The 18,906-nt window shown below is 49.2% G+C and overlaps 1 protein-coding gene across 1 annotated transcript in view; it reads left to right on the top strand.

Annotated features, from left to right (window-relative positions):
• The first annotated feature begins 434 nt into the window (after nt 1–434).
• Nucleotides 435–18,906, top strand: part of FBLN5 (fibulin 5) — a 71,915-nt gene continuing 53,443 nt past the window's right edge. The window contains exons 1-4 of the mRNA XM_090272121.1: nt 435–879; nt 4,497–4,551; nt 5,775–5,826; nt 9,577–9,831. Of these exons, the coding sequence (XP_090128247.1) occupies nt 863–879; nt 4,497–4,551; nt 5,775–5,826; nt 9,577–9,831 (379 nt within the window). The 5' untranslated portion in view covers nt 435–862. The remainder of the gene's footprint in view (nt 880–4,496; nt 4,552–5,774; nt 5,827–9,576; nt 9,832–18,906) is intronic.

The raw sequence follows: 18,906 nt of genomic DNA, 5'->3' as shown, positions 1-18,906 counted from the left end.
CGGCGGGGCGCGGCGCGGCGCGGCGCGTCCCGGGGAAGGTCTGCGTTGCACAAGCTGATGTCTTGAGTTAGCGTCAGCCGGATTCCGTCCTCCGCCCCTTCTGGAAAATCGTGAGTTCCTGTCGCTTGCCCCAAGCCTCTGCTTCACTGGTGCTGGTTTCCCAATAAATCACACGATTCTAGTCCCCGTCGCGGCGTTCGTCATGGGTTCAAGTTATTGGAGAGGCGACTAACTTGTCGTTGGCTGTCCCAAAGCCAGGGGGTGCTGGGGTGCCGGGTCCCCTCCCCCGCCGCGGCCACGACCGCCCGGCCCGGCGGGGATGTCCTCCCCCGGGTGGGAAGTAAAGGGCCCAGAGGCCCTCCCAGCCCCCCGCCCCCCACTCCCCGGCACTTGCCCGCCAATCGCCTCCAGCGGAGATGCTGGGAGCCCGAGTGCGGCTGCTCGGGCCGGCGAAAGGGCTCTCCTCCCAGCGCTGAGCACTGGGTCCTGGCAGACGCCCCAAGATTGTTGTGAGCGCTGTAATCTGAACCAGCTGTGTCCAGACTGAGGCCCCATTTGCATTGTTTAACATACTTAGAAAATGAAGTGTTCATTTTTAACATTCCTCCTCCAATTGGTTTAATGCTGAATTACTGAAGAGGGCTAAGCAAAACCAGGTGCTTTCGCTGTGGGCTCTCCAGTGGCTCGGAGGACGCAGGCTCTCCCCTCGTCCTCTGCACGGCTCGCTGTCCCCCCGGAATAAAATATCAGCGAGCCCCACGGGCCCAGAAGAGGCCGAAGTTCAGACGCTGCTCCGAGGGTCCCGCACGCCGCGAGCTCTTTTTCTTCCCCGCTTTGCTTCTCCGGCTCCCGCATCTCGGACATGCCAGGATTTAAGAGGTAGGTTCTCCCCTCCGGACTTCTCCCTCCAGGCTCTGGAAACCTTCCTGAAAACCTGATGGGTGGAAAACGGCTATGCACTGACTCAGACGGTGTCAGGATATCGGCAGAGGCATGAGCCGGTGATGCAAGGACATCGTTAATTATAAAAGCTGCGCCTCCGTGGTTTTCCGCTCGAAGCCCCCTTTGGGGGGCGGGTGTTTGCTAACGCGGTTTCGGAGTCTGCGTCCGCCGGAGGGCTGCACAAGCCTCGGAGCCCGTTCCTCTTTCTTGGCTGAAAGGGCAGCAAATGGGTGTGCCGTTTTCCCAAAACTTTATATATTTTTAAATTCAGGAGAGCAAGGACTGCTTCGCGAGCAATTATTTTGCTGCATGGGCTGGTAGAGGAGCGGGGGGGAGGGGGGCTGCACATCCCGGAACTGGATTTGTCCCATGTGTGGGATCCAGAAAGGGCATGCGACCCAGAAGTCTCAAGCCAATGAAAAGTGGGGCCGGCAGACAGAGTTCCATGTAAGCAACGTTTTTGCTGGGCTTTAAGAAAATTGGAACTCCAGCTAAGGAGTCCTCCAACGTGAAGATATCTAGGTTATACCTGCACAGTATTTATTGAGCAAAGTCTTGAAAACGGAGCTGCTTTAGACAGATCACGTGTGTATGTGTGTGCGTGCGTGCATATGCCGAAAATGAAGCTGTGACAGTGACATCCTCGAGTGGGGACACAGACCCCTGGGATTCTGTTGGTCTCTGCAGCTTTCCTCCCAGCAGTTAGGATGGTGCCCAAAGCGGGTGGACCCACCTGTTTTCCAAAGTTCCAGGGACCACTTATGAGCACCAGAGGTTTCCCCAGTATTCCTATAGTTAGTTTTATTTTTTTGTAGTTGTCTAGAGTTTTTCATGACAAGGTGCAACTGTTTGTGACAAGAGAGAGCAGCATGTGTGAGTATCACTTTATTTTTTGGAAAACCCTATCAGTTATAGCCTAGAGCTTCCCTGGCCCCTAGGACCCAGCGGTGGCTCTTTCTGGGGGCTGCAGGCTGGCCCTCATCGAGGGGACCAGTCTCAGGACTGCTCTCCAGCCAAAGAGAACGGAGGAGGCAGGAGTAGAGGGAGCAATGGGGTTCGCAGGCCTTCCCACCAGCTCTGGAAGTCCACTGCATTCAGCTACCTGTTCTGTCTCCAACATAAACGAGACAGGGTTTTATAACCAACCGAAAGGAAACTTCATGTGAAGAGACAGGAAAACATTGAAATTCATAACATACAGCCTGGAAAATAAACTTGTTATTGTTCTTTCATTCCTTCCAGATATAAATCTGGCTGCTGCAAATATCAAAAAGCCCTGGGATTTGGCTCTGCACTTTATAAGGTCAGAGCTGTCTGCAGCGTCCCAGAACTTTGGCCCATGCCGACACTTAGACGAAATAAAAACTTGTGGGTGCTCAGGGTCTTTATTCTTTGGATTGGAGACTAGATGAAGGAATGGGGCTTGCGTCTTCTAGTGCCACATCAGGCTTTTGTTCCCTCTGGATGCCACCTTAATTCCAGGGCTCTCCAAGTACCCAAAGCTATTGATTCCGATGAGCCTTGTTTAATGAACTGAGTTTTGTAGTCTATGGAACACTCTTATTATGAAGGGAGGGGTTATAAAGTGGAGATTTATTTGACAGGAATATGTCACTGAATCCAACCAAGTCTCAGGTCCCACTGCTCATCTGAAGAAGCCTTCAAGATCACCTCCTCCAGGAAGCCTTCACTGACCTTCCTTTCCCCAACTCCCAGCCTGGTTCTCATGGCACTCAATGGGTATTTCTGTCAGTGTCTTAACCTAAGTGTGTAGATATTATTGATTCATGTATCTCCCCAGCCAGCTCTCCAGGGCAAGGATTGGGTCCTAATTTTGTAGCTCTTCTGCCTAAGGTTGACACCTGCAAGTAGTAGTTGCTTAGATAAATCCCTGTTGAACTAAACGATAATAGCCCCAAATAAAGCTCTATATTTGCAAAGATTTTATATATTTTTGCCATCTTGGCCACCTTAAGTGTACAGTTCAGTAGTGTTAAGAACATTCACATTGTTGTGCAACCAACCTCCAGAACGTTCTTCTTGCAAAACTAAAACTCTTCCCATTAAACAACTCCCCCTTCTCTCCCTCTTCCAGCCCCTGGCAACCACCATTGTACTTTCTGTTTCTGTGATTTTGATTGTTACAGGCACCTCCTATAAGCAGAATCCTGTAGTGTTTGTCCTTTTGTGACTGGCTTATTTCACTTAGCATGATGTTTTCAAGGTTCACCCAATTTGTAGCATATGTCAGCGTTTCCTTCCTTTTTAAGGTTGAGTAATATTTCATGGTATGTAGATGCCACATTTTGTTTATCTCTTCATCCATCAATGAATGAAAGGAAGCTTCCACTTTTTGGCTATTGTGAATAATACTACTATGAACATGGGTGCACAAGTTTCTCTTTGAGACCCTGTTTTTAATTCTTTTGGGTACACAGAAGTGGAATTGCTGGATCATATGGTAATTCTATTTTTAATTTTTTTAGAGCCCTGGCTGGTGTGGCTCAGTGGATTGAGTGCTGACCTGTGAACCAAAGGGTCACTGGTTCAATTCCCAGTCAGGACACATGCCTGGGTTGCGGGCCGGGTCCCTGATTGGGGGCGTGCAAGAGGGAACCACACACTGATATTTCTCTTCCTCTCCCTCTCCCTCTCTTCCTTTCTCTCTAAAAATAAAATAAATAAAATATTAAAAATTTTTTTTTAGAAACTGCCAACCTGTTTTCCACAGTAGCTGTACCATGTTACATTCCCATCAGTGAAGCTCAAAGGTTCCAATTTTTCCCAGCCTCGTCAACACTTACTGTTTTCTGCTTTTTTGATGGTAGCCATCCTGATGGGTGTGAGGTGGTACTGGTGTTGTATTTTTAAAGCATATTGGTGACTGCGATTTTGGGGGAAGAAGCTTGTGTTGTTGAAGGGTAGGAGTCTCAGGGTCAGAGAGGTCTAGTGGCTTGTGAACATCAGAGTTAGCGCAACCCCCGATTTCGTGACTCCCCCTAAGCTTTTCTGCTGCACCTCTTCTCCCGTTGCCCAGGTCCCGTTGTCCTCTTCTCCCTCAGGGCCAGCCTGAAGCATGCTCTGGGACTGGGTGACTTGCTTGCCACACATTCCTTCTGTGGGATCCACCTTTCCTTTCCTTTCATCATTTGAGGGCATGCTGGCTCCTTTGGTCTGTTACCATTTCAAAATAAAGGTGTTTGCACCTCCGGCCACCTGGCTGTAAGCAGCGAGATCAGAGCAACTGATACCTCGTTAGTAGCACAGCAGTGGGTTTTAGATTTGTCCTTTGAAGTAGCAAAAGCCTTTATTTAAAAAATGCCACCTTATGCATTATCCCAACACATGAAACCAGTAGAAGAGACCCGGTTCTGTATGGGATGGTTGGGGTATCTGGGGGTCCCCCTTGGTCCCTCCAGAGTTCACCCCCACCTCATATGAGCACAAGGTGACATGGCCATTGTAAATGCACAGCAGCGTGACATCCATGTTTACCCTCTGATCTGGATCTGGGAAGGATTTTGGGCGTTTATGTCGACTTTTTGTCCCCACAGGATACTCACTGTCACCATTCTGGCGTTCTGTCTTCCAAGTCCTGGGAACGCACAGGTAAGCTTTTTGTTTATTGATGATCTAGAAGCGTGTTACAAACCAGGTTGTCCTGCCATGCCTTTTAGAGTCCTTGGCAAGGGCTTCACAGTTTACCTAAATCAAGCTCTCCCTTATGCAGAGATGACAGCGGAGACTTGACCCAGGCGATGTCGTTCAGAATTGGCAGGGCTGGCCCCTCGGTGCCCTGACTCCCAAACCAAGATTTTTATAATCGGAGCATCCCCTTCATTTGCGTCCCTCTGGGGGGGGGCGGTGTCCTGACTTTTGTTAAACGTTAAGGCAGATGTGCGCTGCTGTTTGTGGGCAGCAGTGCCCCTGCGTGTCTGCACTTGGCATTAGCTGCTGAGCCAGGGCTGGCACCCAGCTCTCCTGGTTTCCTGAGCTTTTGGGCACAGCCTCCTGGTGCATCGGCTCTGTTTCTTGTGCCCCAAGGCTCTAAGACACCTGAGCCTACTCCCAGGAATGCAGGCTAAATCTCTCGGCTCAGGGAAGCTGGACTCCTGTAGCCTTCTTCCTATAAAATGGCAGGCCGCAGGGTCTTCCCAGAACATCCGCTGACTGTCCACCCGCGCCCCCTGACGTTTTTCTAAAAGCAGAAACTTGTAGCTCATGTTGTCCGTGAAGCCTACAACCCTCCGGGGCATTGGTGATCTATTTCTGGACGTGTCCTTGTGGAATTGTCTCGCTGAGGTTGAAAGGGGGGAATTTCCCCAATTCTACTTTTCTTAGGAAACAGACTCAGATTGCATCACTGAGTAGCCTTTATTTAATGTACAGACCTTAGAATCCGGCAGAGGATTTCATAGGCTACAAAGATCTCTTACTGGGTGCTGAGAAGGTGAGGTGGAATAGCACCCATAGAGAGCCATTGCCCTTACGAGCAGACAGGGGTGAACACAGGACATGCCTCATCCAGCGGATCAGGTGTGATTATCCCTGCGCTGCATGACTAGAGTGCGAAAAAGCCCCAGTAACTGTCTGCTCAAAAAGGGGATTTTGAAGCAATGGTACAGGAGCTTAAAAAGTAATGCTAAGTGTAAAATAATTGTACCTCAAAAAAGGATAAGTAGAGGTTATAATACAGGTGTTAGTGTTATGGATGCTTTTTTTCCCCTTGACTCTGTTTCCCGAACTTTCTGTGATGCCTTTATAATGCTTTTATAGTTATACAAAAATAAGGCAGTAAAATGATCTTGCCTCCTTCTGTCTCCTTCCCGCAGCAGCAATGCACTAACGGTTTTGACCTGGACCGCCAGTCAGGACAGTGCATAGGTAAGAGGCCACTGCAGATCCTTCGTGAAGGGGGGACAGTCAGTGACTGCCCCAGGGCAGGGCTGTGTCTTTCTTAGCTGTTGTCCAATATTGTCACGTCTGTGTTAGGCTTGCCCATGGAAGAAAAGAGTGCCACAGAATGGTGGAGGCCAATGGCTCCCTTTCATCCATCGCCTCCTCCATGCCTGTCATTTTCACTGGGGTAAGCCCTGGCAGGGGGCAAAGATGAGTGAGAATTGATCCGGGTCCCCAAGGAGCTCTCCATCTGTATTAGCTTCCATTGGCTGCCATCATCAATGGCCACCGATTTAGGGGCTCAAATAGTATAAATGTATTATCTCACTGGTCTGGAGTTCCAAAGTTTGACAGAGGTCTACCCAGGTTAATATCGAGGGTCAGCAAGGCTTGGTTCCCTTCTGGAGGCTCTAGGGGACAATCCATGTCCATGCCCATGTGTATGGTTGGCAAAATTGAGCTTCCCTCTTCCCTTAAATTGAGATATAATTGACATACGACATTTTGTAAGTTTAAAGTGTCCAACATGTTCATTTGATATACTTATATATTGAAATAGGACTACCGCCATAGCTTTTGCTAGCACCTCCATCCCATAACAGAATTCTCACTTTTTTTCTTGGGACAACATTTAAAATCTACTCTCTTAGCAATTTTGGAGTATATAATACAGTGCTGTTAGCTATAATCACAGTGCTGTGCATTAGACCCCCAGAACTTACTCATCTTGGAGCTGAAGGTCTATGCCCTCCTGCCAGCCTCTCCCCACTTCCTGCAGCCCCAGCGCCCGGCATCCACCATTCTACTTGCTGTTTTTACACGTTTGGCTTTTTTAGGTTCCACATGTAAGTGAGATTATGCAGTGTTTGTCTTTCTCTGTCTGTCTTATCTCACTTAGCATGATACCTCCAAGATCCACCCGTATTGTTGCAAATGGCAGGATTTCCTTCTTTATTGTGCCTGGGATAATATCCCATTGTGGTGTGTGTGTGTGTGTGTGTGTGTGTGTGACATCTTTATCCATTCCTCTGTAGGTGGGCACTTTGGTCATTTCTATACCTTGGCTACTGTGAATAATGCTGCAGTGAACATGGTGTGGGGGGCAGATATCTCCTTGAGATCCTGTTTTCATTTCCCTTGGTAGTTCTATTTTTTAAAAATTTAATCTTTCTTGTATTTTTTCCCATTACCATTTTGTCCCCTGATACCCTCTCCCCCAAGCAGTCACCGCACTGTTGTCCATGTTCATGAGTCCTTTTCCCTTTTTGCTCAATCCCTTTACCCCTTAATGCCCGCCACCCCCACTAGCGGTCATCTGCTCTCCATCTACGAGTCTGTCTCTGCTTGTTAGTTCAGTTTGTTCATTAGATTCCACATATGAGTGAAATCACATGGTATTTGTCTTTCTCCGACTGGCTGATTTCACTTAGCATGATGTTCTCCAGGTCTGTCCATGCTGTTGCAAAGGGTAAAATTTTCTTCTTTTTTACAGCTGAGTAGAATTCCATTGTGTCAATGTCCCAGAGTTGTTTTAGCCACTCACCTACTGATGGACACTGGGCTGCTTCCTTATCTTGGCGATTGTAAATAACACTGCAAGGAACATAGGGGGGCTTGTGTACTTTTGAATTAGTGTTTTGAATTCCTTTGGATATATTCCCAGAAGTGGGATCTCTGGGTCAAAAGGCAGATCCATTTTCAATGTTTTGAGGGACTTCCATGCTGCTTTCTGTAGTGGCTGCACCAGATTTAATTCCCACAGACTCGGTTGCTTGTGGCTGTAGGACCGAGCCACCCATTTCCTTGGGCTGTTAGGGGAGGACCTGGCCCAATTTCTAGAGGTCCCCTCATTCTCCAGCTCACAGTCCCCTCCTCCATCTGCAAATCCAACACTGCATCAGGTGCCTCAAGTGCTTCGAATCTCTTCTTTCCTGTGGGCACGTCTCTGACCAGCCCTTGTGCCTCTTCTTCCACCTTTAAGGACTTATGTGAGTCCACTGGGCCCACGCAGCTAATCCCCGTGTCAAGGTCAGCTGATTAGCAACTTGAATTCCATCTGCTACTTAGTTCCCCTTTCTCAGTTAACCTCAGGTAATCACAGGCTCCCCGGATCTGGACAGACATTTTGAGTGCTGTTCTTGTAGCATACCATCTTGTGCGACAGGCACACCTCCATGGAGTGACCTACAGGTGTACCGGGTGGGACAGTCACCACCACGCTGAGGTGATAGCAATGGACCCTGCAAAAGGAGGGGAGATTGTAATGCCTGCGTCTGGGGTCAATGAAGAAAGCCTTCATGAAGGTCACATTCGATTTGGATCTACCTATCTATCTATGGCCATTTCAATATATATATATATATCCAGTTATAGATATGAGATTATATATGAGAAGAAGGAGTAGGATCCTCAGAAACGGCATTCCAGGTGGAAGGAGCAGCATAAGCCAAGACCAGCGTTCAGAGTACAGAAGAGTTTGTTGTGACCAAGCATAGGGGGCATAAAAATGATAAGGCAGCCCCACTTCCCCCCACCTCAGGTGTATATTTAGCTTTTTAATTATATTTGATTTAGGCCAAATCATACATCTTTCCTGAGCTCACATCAGCTCAGAGAACCAGAGGGAAGAGGTGAAAAAATGATGAGCGGTGAGGAATGAAACCCTGCCATGGAAGGTCTAGGCTTGCACTGTGGCTTCCAGTGAGGGGCACGGGGATGTGCCCAGGGACACGGGGAGGGGCAGCAGCCGTCCCTTCAGGCCCACCAGTTTCGTGGATGAGTTCAGGCTGACAGCTACTGAGCAGGGCGTTCAGAGCCCCCACCTTTCCTTTCCCAGGGCAGGAGCTGCTGGGAGGTTCCCAGCATCCTGGCATCTCCACCAGCCTCCTGTCCCATGTGGAGCAACCCCCAAGGCTGGAGGTGGGGGTGGCGGTGTGTGGGAGCCAGCCAGCTGCTCATCTCATGCTGGGGCCGGAGTTCGGGCCTCCCCTGCCCCGGGCCAGTGAGGCTGGTGTTCTAGAACACCTACGTCTCCTTCCAGGCAGAACAGGCGGAGCACCGGCCTGGCTGGAAGTGCGCCCTGCCTGCTGGCACGGTGTGAGCTGACTTGCAAGTGATGCTCCACTTTCTTAACAAGGAACTAACTCTCAGCCAAGCCTTGTCTTTCTTGGAGCAAGGGACTCTTCCTCCCCGGTCCAGCTGTTGTCTGGAGTAGAAATGGGAACAATTCTCAGGTTGATCCCAGTGTTTCCTGAGTATGCTGAGGGCACACAGAGTATCTGAGATGCTACCCCTACACATAAACACTCTTTATTCTAATAGTTATGTTTATTTTTACTGTTACCTTCATTTATGCTCATGGATAATGTTTTTCATTTGCTGTAGTCATGTAAAAATTTTAAAAGATACATTTACTTGAGTTTCAAATGTGGGTTCATGTTTTCAAAAGTGTTAAGCACATGATAGTACATGTTTCTGTGAAGAAGGCCAAGATCGTGACAGTGGTATTTGATGGCTGGTGGTCGGATGACATTGGTCAATTTGACTTGACTTGGTGATCCTCTGGGAGTACTTCCGGTGATGGGCGGGCACTGATTGGGAGCAGATGCTGATAAAGAGTGTTTGGGGTGTTTGGGGTCCTTCCTGGCTCTTTTGGCACTGAGCTCTGCTTAACGAGCCCCCCTGTGCAGCGTGGCCAGGGGGCCCCTCACACGCATCCTTGCTGTGGCCTTGCAGATGTTGATGAGTGCCGGACCATCCCCGAGGCCTGCCGAGGAGACATGATGTGCGTCAACCAGAACGGCGGGTACCTCTGCATCCCCAGGACGAACCCAGTGTACCGAGGGCCCTACTCGAACCCCTACTCCAACTCCTACTCAGGTCCATACCCAGCAGCTGTCCCACCGCTATCGGCTCCAAACTACCCCACGATTTCAAGGCCTCCCATCTGCCGCTTTGGATTCCAGATGGATGAAGGCAACCAGTGTGTGGGTGAGTAGCCCAGCGTCCTGAGCTTCCTGTCCACCGGGCTCTGGTCAAGGCCACATCCTCGCCCAGGAGGTCCACCCCGATGGGTCGTTAGCTGCCCTTCAATGCACCAGTAAAACAATGTCTTACTTTTGACCTAGATTTTTCACCCTCAGCCACCTCCGTCTCGGGGTACCCTCCCCACTAAGGAGTAGCTTCATTTGTGGGTCATTGACAGGTCTCCAGAAAGCCAATTTGTTTTTTCTTTATTTTATCCATCTATCTATAAATCATTCATTCATCCATCCATCTTTCTATCCTGTTTATCACCTACCAATTTAAGGCCAAGCTACAATAGGGTGAGATTGACCGTGGGAGCAGGGGTGGTGTGGGTGGGGCAGGGAAGAGTAATGGGGAGAAAACTGGGACACCTGTAATAGAACAGCAATAAAATGTTTTAAATGAGGGGGGGGGGAGACCAAGCTCATATTTTCTCTGTCCAATAACAAAGGCAGCTGGTCAGACTTAAGGAGCAAATTCCAGAATGAGATTTAGAAAGGACCAGCACTTTCTTTTCCACACCCCTCACCTTAGAATGCAGTTTATGCTTCTGAAAGGAAAGAAGCCACGAGGGCCAGACCAACTGTTGTGGAAAGTGCGTGGGTTCCTTGAGTGGGCAACTGAGGCCCTCTGGGCCAAAAGGAGCCTCGCTGCCAGGAGCCCATAGCAAGGGTAGATCCCTGGGGTGAAGGAGTTGCATGAACCCCAGAGGAGCTGGCGAGTGGTGTGATGAGGCCTTAGTGAGCTTTGGTGTTTGGCTGGCTCCGTGGCCTTGGCGGAGGGTCCGCTGGAACCTCCCTGATCACTTGGCTGTGGTCAGACCAAACCCTTTGTAACTGTGTCCAGCTCTGGGAGGTGGTCCGGACTGAGGGTGACTCTAAACTTTTTTGATCATGTAACGCATCTACAGAATCCTTTTGTACCCAGACCCCTATTCTATGTAGGTGTATAAATTGCATGCATATCCTGTTATACTAATATGGTTTTAGGGTTGTAAGGCATACATGAGAAATAGAACAATTAAAAGGATATGGTAAAAATTAATGTGACTTGAATTTCTAATATTTCCTTCCTTGACCTTAAAAGTTTAGGAGAACATCCTCACTCTACTCAGTGAGATACCTGTTGGTCAGATTTCAGGGATCGGAGTGCTGAGCCGTAACCAGCTGGGAGAGGCTGTGTAGTTACTTTGTAATGTCTTGTGTGTGTTCATGCAGATGAGCATGCGTTTGTATTGGAGTGCCTGCAAATAATATGCCAACAAGTGGCCTTCAGAGCTACAAGGAAAAATTGGGTACAACTGAACCCAAACTTCTCCATTCTTACTGGTCTCAAGAGGTGGGGTATGGGGGGAAAGGGAGGAGGGAAGGGGTGAGCTAGTTGATGGTCACTTTGAATGTGTAATAGATGACTGTGCAGAGGGAAAGAGTGTGGGGCGCAGACAAGCCATGGCCTGAGGCTCTGGGGGGGAGAGGAGCACACTTCCTTATAACGAGCAGCAAAACCGTAGACATCGTAGTCGGAAGAGACTTGCCAACCTTAATTTTAGTGTCTTCTTTTTAGAGAAAAGGGACTGTGGACTCAGACACTGCAGAAGTAGCATGGGACTCCCGCTCTCCTGACAACCAGTCTACATTCTCCTAGGGCGACCACGTGGCCACTAGGGTCTGTAGGAGGAAATTATCTCAAAAGCAAATGCAGAGAAAGCGAGGTAGGGGTTGGGGTGTGGCTCTCCCAGGATGTCCTGTGTGGCTGGACAGGCCCAGGGACCTGGGCACCTCTTGGAGTGGAGAAGGGGTGTAATCCTGTGCCCCGGGCAGTCTCCCAGGCCCCGTGGGCACAGCAGCTGAGAAGTGCTGCTGGCTCTCCGAAGTGTCCTCATGTCTCCCACGCTCCTCTGTCCCAGACCCCAGAGCCTTTGAGAACAGGGACACGGCTGGGAAAGCTCTTCATCTCCTGGCCCCTGGGATGGCATGCAGTGTTACGGCTCTCACCCTGTCACACGGGAGATGTGGAGCCTTCATAATGGCCTTTTGTAAGAAAAATACAATCTGGGAACCCTAGTGAGAACTGGCACTGGGCCTGTTCATTTCCAGAAAGTTCAGCATTATGCATTCATAAGTTCGGAGTTCTTTCTAACTTCCCTTCACCCCACCCCACGGTTTCCTGATTTACAGAGGGTCCTTCTGGGTATTGAAAGAGGTGGCCTCATGGGGAGGTGTCAAGAAACGGGACAGGGAAGGGAGCCTCTCTTTCCAACACTCTGCTTCCTCCAGGAAGAGGGATGAGAGAGGTAGGCCTGGGGACAGGCCGCAGGAGGGCAAGGCACACAGGTGGTGGAGAGGCGGAAGGACCTGAGAGGGGACATTGTTGTCACTGCCCAGAGAAGGAGAGTGTTGGTGTTCCCCAGAACGTAGGTCTGATCCTACGGAGGAAGCCTGGAATGAGCCGTGGGCAACTGCGGAGACTGGGAAGCATTTCTGAAACGTTGGTGTTCTAAGAGAGGCAGACCACATCTCCAAAGGGATCTCCTCTGCCTCCTCCTCAAAATAAAAAAATGACAAATAACGATAACAACAGTGGCAGCAGTAATAATAGCAAGCACATGTAGAGTGCTGTGCGCCAGGATCTTCCCGTGAATGAACACATTTAATCCTCACCACAACCCTACGAGGTTCAGGACCATCATTATTCTGATTGTATGATGACAGCCCACAGCACAGAGAGGTTAGGAAGCCCGCGGAAGCTCACACAGGATAACGGGGCCAAGCCGGGACTTGAAACCGTTCAGGCTCTGGATGATGACACAGAGGTTCAGCGAGGTAAAGGTTTGTCCGGAGCCACTCAGAGAGTCAGTAACTGGAGCCATACTTAAAAACTGGGACCTTCCTTTCGAAATTTTGTTTCCGTAATTAACGTTTGTATTCTGTAAAACTCTGAACGTAGACAAAAGCAGAATGAGCTAATGAACACTTACCTACTCCTCACCCAGCTTCAGGGATGATCAGCATAGACCCAGCCTCATTCCTTCTTCCCGCTCACCTTGGGGGATTTATTGTAAAGCAAATCTCAACTGTCATAGGATGTCACCCTTAACAACCTCAAAATGCATCTCTCAGAGATAAAGTTCCTTTTAAAAAAATAGGCACAGTACTGTCACCAAACCTACAAAAATCAACAACAATTTCCTTTTCTTATTAAATACCTAGTAGGCAGTGTTCAAATTTCCCTGGTTGCCTCATGAATGTCATTTTTCTGTTGGTTGGTTTGAAGCAGATCCAAACAAGGTCTACAAATCACATTTGGCTGACAACCCTCTTTACTCTTAATCCTTTTTGTTTCCTTTGCCACTTCTCTGTTAAAGAGCCTGACTTGTTTGTCCTAGAAAATGTCCTACGTTTGGGGTTCAGCCGGTTGCCTTCTTGCGATGGTATTTCACATGTTCTTTCGTCCCTCAATTTTTCTGCAAACGGATAAGAGTTAGATCCAGAGACTTGATTCAATTCAGGTTTAATTTTTTTGGCAAACTGCTTCCCAGATAGTACCCTTGTTCTTTTGTGCTTTCTGTGTCTTGATTTCTTCTCTGAAGTCTACGAAAGTCTATTTAAAGAGTTTATAGAAGCAGCCCTGGCTGATGTGGCTCAGTGGATTGAGTGCCGGCCTGTGAACCAAAGGGTCACTGGTTCAATTCCTAGTCAGGGCATAGGGATGCAGACCAGGTCCCCACCTGGGGCACGTGAGAGGCAACCACACGTTCATGCTTCTCTTCCTCTCTTTCTCCCTCCTTTCCCCTTTCTCTAAAAGTAAATAAATAAAACCTGTTTTAAAAAGGGATAATGTCTTTTAAAAAACGAATTTATAGAAGCAAATGGACATCCCTTTTGCTGTGGCTAACTAGTTCTGAGTTTTGGACCCACTGTCAAGGAAGCAGATTCCTTCCTTGTGCCCAAATTAGACCGTGACCTGTTTCTGCAGGTCAGGCAGTCAGGTTTGGCCCTTGGGTCCTCAGGCCTTTGAGCTTCCTTCTCCACTTCTCTGCTTTGGGTTCCTCTTTGAAGGTGACTAGATCCTGCTCCTTCTGAAACAGTTTGGTTTGGGTCCATAATCCTCTAGATATAAATCTGGATCATTGGGGTACTTGCAGATGGAGTGAAGAGTGTCCCAGGAGCCAAGAAAGTTTTGCCATCTAGAAAACTGGGCCCTGGTCAGGTGGCTCATTTAGTTGGCGCATCGTCCTATACACCAAAAGGTTGTGGGTTCGATTCCTGGTCTGGGTGCATACTCAGGATGCAGGTTTGATTCTCGGTTGAGGTATGTACAGGAGGCAGTAGATCGATGTTTCTCTCTTGCATTGATGTTTCTCTCTTTCTCTTTCTTCCCCTCTCTCTAAAACCAATAAGCATACCCTCAGGTAAGGTTAAAAAATAAAGAAAACTGGTACCTTGGCTTGGGGGTGCTCGGCACCAGGGCGACATCCACAAAAGTGACGGGACTCACGTCTAGTTAGAGTGGATCCTGGACCCTTAGGAGCTCTGGAGACCAGCTTCTTGGGGCGCAGAGCCGGAAGGACATGGTTAACTGACAAGGAGGGAAGGGCTGCCAGAAGGAAGCCTTAGCTACCGAGAAAATGGCCAAGACCAAGACAAAAGGCAAAACCAGACACGGACGAAGGCTTCTGAGCCGGCCAGGCAGCCTCTCGGGAAGAGGATGATGTGGGGCGAACAGCGTTGGTGCTGAAGGCTCAGGCGGAGGGAGGAGCTGAGCTGAGGGGTTGGGACACCCTGGATTTGAGCCCCCCTTCAGGAACCTTCCTATCGTAACTCGCGGCCTCTGAGGCCTCTGGTGTGGGTCCCTGGATGTGGAGATGAGTGTTCATCTCCTTTGGGGCTCAACCTGTCACCTCTCTGGGTGGCCATTCTTAGTTCTGCCTTGGCTAATCAACTTGGCAATGGCGCATTTAGGGACTCCGCCAATAGCTAAGGTGCATGAAGTGTTCGCGGCTTAGCAAGCAGCTATTTATTAGAGCCACGCTACTCCCGGGGACTGCAGAGGTTCCTCTGGCCATTTGTGATAAAGCAATATCTTTATTCTCCTGGCTCAGGGTTTTCTCACTGATCAAAGTGCCTGAGTGGCAGAGAGCAACACATATGGATCCTTTCGGAAAATGGATGATTGTTGGCCTGAGGTTTTCTCTTGAGTTATTTTTCCTGAAAGCCAGCCAGTATTTATTCAACCAATGTATATAGAGAACCGCATTGGTGCCAGGTTCTGGCCTAGGCGCTGAGGGGGCAGGGAGTCTGGGCACAACTACAGGGCTCTCTGTGAGTTTCCTGTCAAGGAAGGGAGGTTAGATATAAAACGAGTGGCTGAAAGGGCAGGCGACCTCGGATAGCTCCTGAGAAGGTGGGGTGTCGGGGAGTGGAGAGGGCTGTGCCTGAGGGGCCAGACAGGTCTTCATGCTCACCTTGGTTTGGCCACTTCCGAGCTGTCAGAGCTGGGCCTTAGTGTTCTCATCTAGACAACGGGTACGACCAAGCCTGCCTCACAGATAACACGTGAACATGCCTTGTCCAGGGTCTGCAGGGAGTATCACACAGTAAATATTGAAGGGGAAAGATTCGTGGAGTCGGAAAATGTACTGGAGGCCTTATTCTTTTTTTTTTTTTTTTTTTAAGATTTTATCTATATATATTTTTAGAGAGAGGGAGAAGGAGAGAGAAAGAGGAGAGAAACACTGATGTGGTGTGAGAAAGAAACATTGATCTGCTGCCCTCACTGGGGGCTGAGCCTGAAACCCAGGCATGTGCCCAGACTGGGAACCGAACCAGTGACTTTTCATTTTGCAGGACAATGGCCAACCCACTGAGCCACACTGAGGCCGAATTCTTTAAAACCTTTAAAATGACCTAAAACTGAACTTGGCACACACCTACCTTAGAGCTTTGCCCAGGTCAGCCCTTTGCAGGGACATCAGTCAGATTCTGCTTCGAAATACCAGCAAAGCCTGGGTTTCTTTAAGTTGAGAAACGAAACAATGGGAAGCGGTCCCAAGGTGGCACTTGCTCCCAGCACATAACACAAGGACAGGAGCTCTTAGGAACCTCAGATAGCCCCCGATGTCACAGGCTCCCGCAGGCTTCCCTTCTGATTTTTTATAGAAGCTCGGGCTGTACCTGAAACCCTGTCCTCGGGGTGAGACTGGGAGGAAAATGCAGGAAGCCTGGCGTCTTTAGGCTACTGGGGTCTTCAGGAGCTGAGGGCTTTGGGACCAGGAAGGCTGGGAGGGAGTGACCCAGGACGGAGGCCGGGGCTCCACAGTTGGGTTCCCTCGGGTGTCCTTTGAACTGGGCCTGAGCAAACTTGTTCACAGGCAGCCCCCCTCTCAGGTCCTCTCCTCTTGCTTCTGGCCTTTCCGAACCCGTGGCTGGGACGGTGAGCAGGCCCCTCCATTTTCCCACCTGTAAACGGGGACCACAGTGCTCGCTTCCGCTGGCTGTTTGTGAGAATCCGAGGACGTAATACATGTAACGTTGTCCCGGCTCTGTGCGGTGTGGGGCAATGACAGCTGTCGCAGTTTGGTTTCAGCTCCTCAGACCTCACCAGCCCATCCCGAGTTCTCCTCCTGCGGCCCCTTCCTCCGGTTATTCTGTCACTGTTCTTTTTTCCCCTCGGGCATTAGATTTAATAGCACATGCCTTTTCGAGGGCTGAGGGTTGAATTCTTGTCACGTCTCAGCATCAGGGGTTGGGGGACTTATACTTCCAAGGAGATCGTGGCAGAGGAGGGACCCCAGGAGCCATGCAGCCCAGTTCTCCTGGAAGGCCGCGTGCCTGTGAGTCACCTGGGCAACCCGGACCCCGTGGCTGCCTGGCATGGGGCTTGGGGTTCCCCGCTTCTCCGGGGCTCACTGGGGGTGGGCTGCTGCTGGCTCCAGTCCGTCTGTCTCGTCTTAAGTAGGACTCTTTGTAAAGAACAGTACAAACTTTATTTTTTTAAAAATGTAACTCCCATTGTGTTTGAATTTGTTAGAAGAATGTATTTTGTTTAAAAGCAAAAAATCTAAAAGAAAGTCTTTTAAAGCCTAAGTTGAAGCAGTATGCTGTAGTGGTGAAGGGCTGGATAGAATATCCATAAGAACTGGACTTTGATTCCACACTTGTTATTTATTAGCTGTGTGACATTACAAAAGCCACTTGGCCTTTCTGGTCTACATTTTATTATTTGCATAAAGAAGGGGTGGTAGGAAGTTAGGGATCCTACTCTATGGTGTGTGGATAGAATTTAGAGGATTCATTTTCATGTTTTTCCCCACTAACTTCTAACGATATTTAGCATCACCTTCAGTCATATAGACAATAAGCCATAGGACTGTTAGCAATAGCTGGGATAGTATTAACAAGAGAAACACAGATATTTATACCTCACATTACAGCTGTAGCAGTTCTTCTGAAATATTTTGGAGATCTGACATTTTAAAATATTATTTTGAAATATTCTCACTTGTCACTACTTCATAATTGTAGACGATATTAGACCTGCTGCCAATCTTGTTTAATGCACTGATGAAGAAGCATACATATTACCATATCACAGATTTGTTTTTTAAATATTTTGATAACTGTCCTTCAATATAATTTTCTTTCGTAAGCCTATGAGTTCAATGTTATGCATTAGAAGCATGAGGCTGAGAGGGGTCCACGGGCTTCATCTGTCTGCCGAACGGGCTCATAGCAGGCACACGCAAGGCTGACGCTCCCTGGGCTGGCTGACTTCTCAGGTCCGCTCCGCCTCAGGAGTGTTCCACTCTTCTAAATCTTCTCCGGAGGGAAGCCAACATCTGTGTCTAGACAGTCTGGATTTTCTGTTAACTCGTTGTGATCTGAGTTGCTCAGTGGTTGGTCTTTCTTGACTTGTGTTTCAACCAGCTCATGTGCTCAGCGACATCTTCTGCCAGGACTGAGTCAGTCCCGTGGATGAGGTAACCCCTCCTACCCACAGCTGGAGCCGGCTTTGGGAACGGGCCTGGCCCACCGTGAGGTGGGCACCCACGGGTGGGGCACTCCCAGCCTTGGTGCCTTTGTGCGGTAGGCGCTTCCCCGGTGCCTCGGGTGGCAGTTTTCTCAATGACCTAAACGTTTTTCTTGGCCCTCACCTTATGTTCCTTGCTCTGGGCCTGTTTGTTTTCATTCTGCTCCGCTCTGGAAGTAGCCAGTGTGTTTGAAAAGCAAGAGGTGTTGCAAGAGGCTAGAAGGGTGGACTTCCAACAGCGGGACAGTTCGGCTCTGCCCTCAGCAGTTCTGTCCACAGTGCGCGCATGACCAGGTCTCCAGAGAGTGCCCACTGGAGGACAGGAGGGCACAGTGACCTGCCAGGTCGCAAATAGCCTCAAATGCCAGGCCGGGGCAGCAGACCACTTAGCAGACAGGGCAGCCTGGTGTGTTTTCAGTGAATGGCAGGTGCGGGTCATGGTCCTTCTCAATGGGGCATGGTGGTTCCAAATGTGTTGAAACAGAGGAAGGTGATTGTAGCTTCTCTTTTCTCAGCAAAGCTAGTAGGTTTTTTTTTTGAACATGCTTTCGATGGAGGTGGATCGAGCACATCACTGGTGACCTCTGGAACAGAACTGCTCGTGTGCGTCCAGTCCCTATACTGGTAGCTTCCGTAGGTGCCCCCGGGGTTCATATGTGCCAGTGTGCCTGGTCTCTGTGAGACATCAGCCCTTGGCCATCGGCGACTCCCCACCCACCCCAATGTGATTGATGCAAGAACAGTATAATCTGGGAGCCCTTTGTGCTATCAGGAACAGAGTCAATGAAATAAAGAAGTAAAAATACCACCTGCATGCAAATTATTAGCGTTATGGAGAGTATGTGCAGGAGAACGATAAAACCAATTAAAACCGTAAATTAGGACTCATATCTGATGGTGCCGGCAACAGCCTCATGTAACTATCATCTGACAGGTCCAAGTGATCATGTCTTTACTTTCTCAGAGGCCCTGGAGGGAGAGTGTGAGGCCGTGGAAAGAGCGTGGGCTTTA

This window comes from Furipterus horrens, unplaced genomic scaffold, assembly GCF_987537825.1.
Source record: "Furipterus horrens unplaced genomic scaffold, mFurHor1.1.pri manual_scaffold_3, whole genome shotgun sequence".
NCBI lineage: Eukaryota > Metazoa > Chordata > Mammalia > Chiroptera > Furipteridae > Furipterus > Furipterus horrens.
Note: the sequence above shows the minus strand (reverse complement) of the source record. Positions and strands in the feature narration are given on the sequence as shown.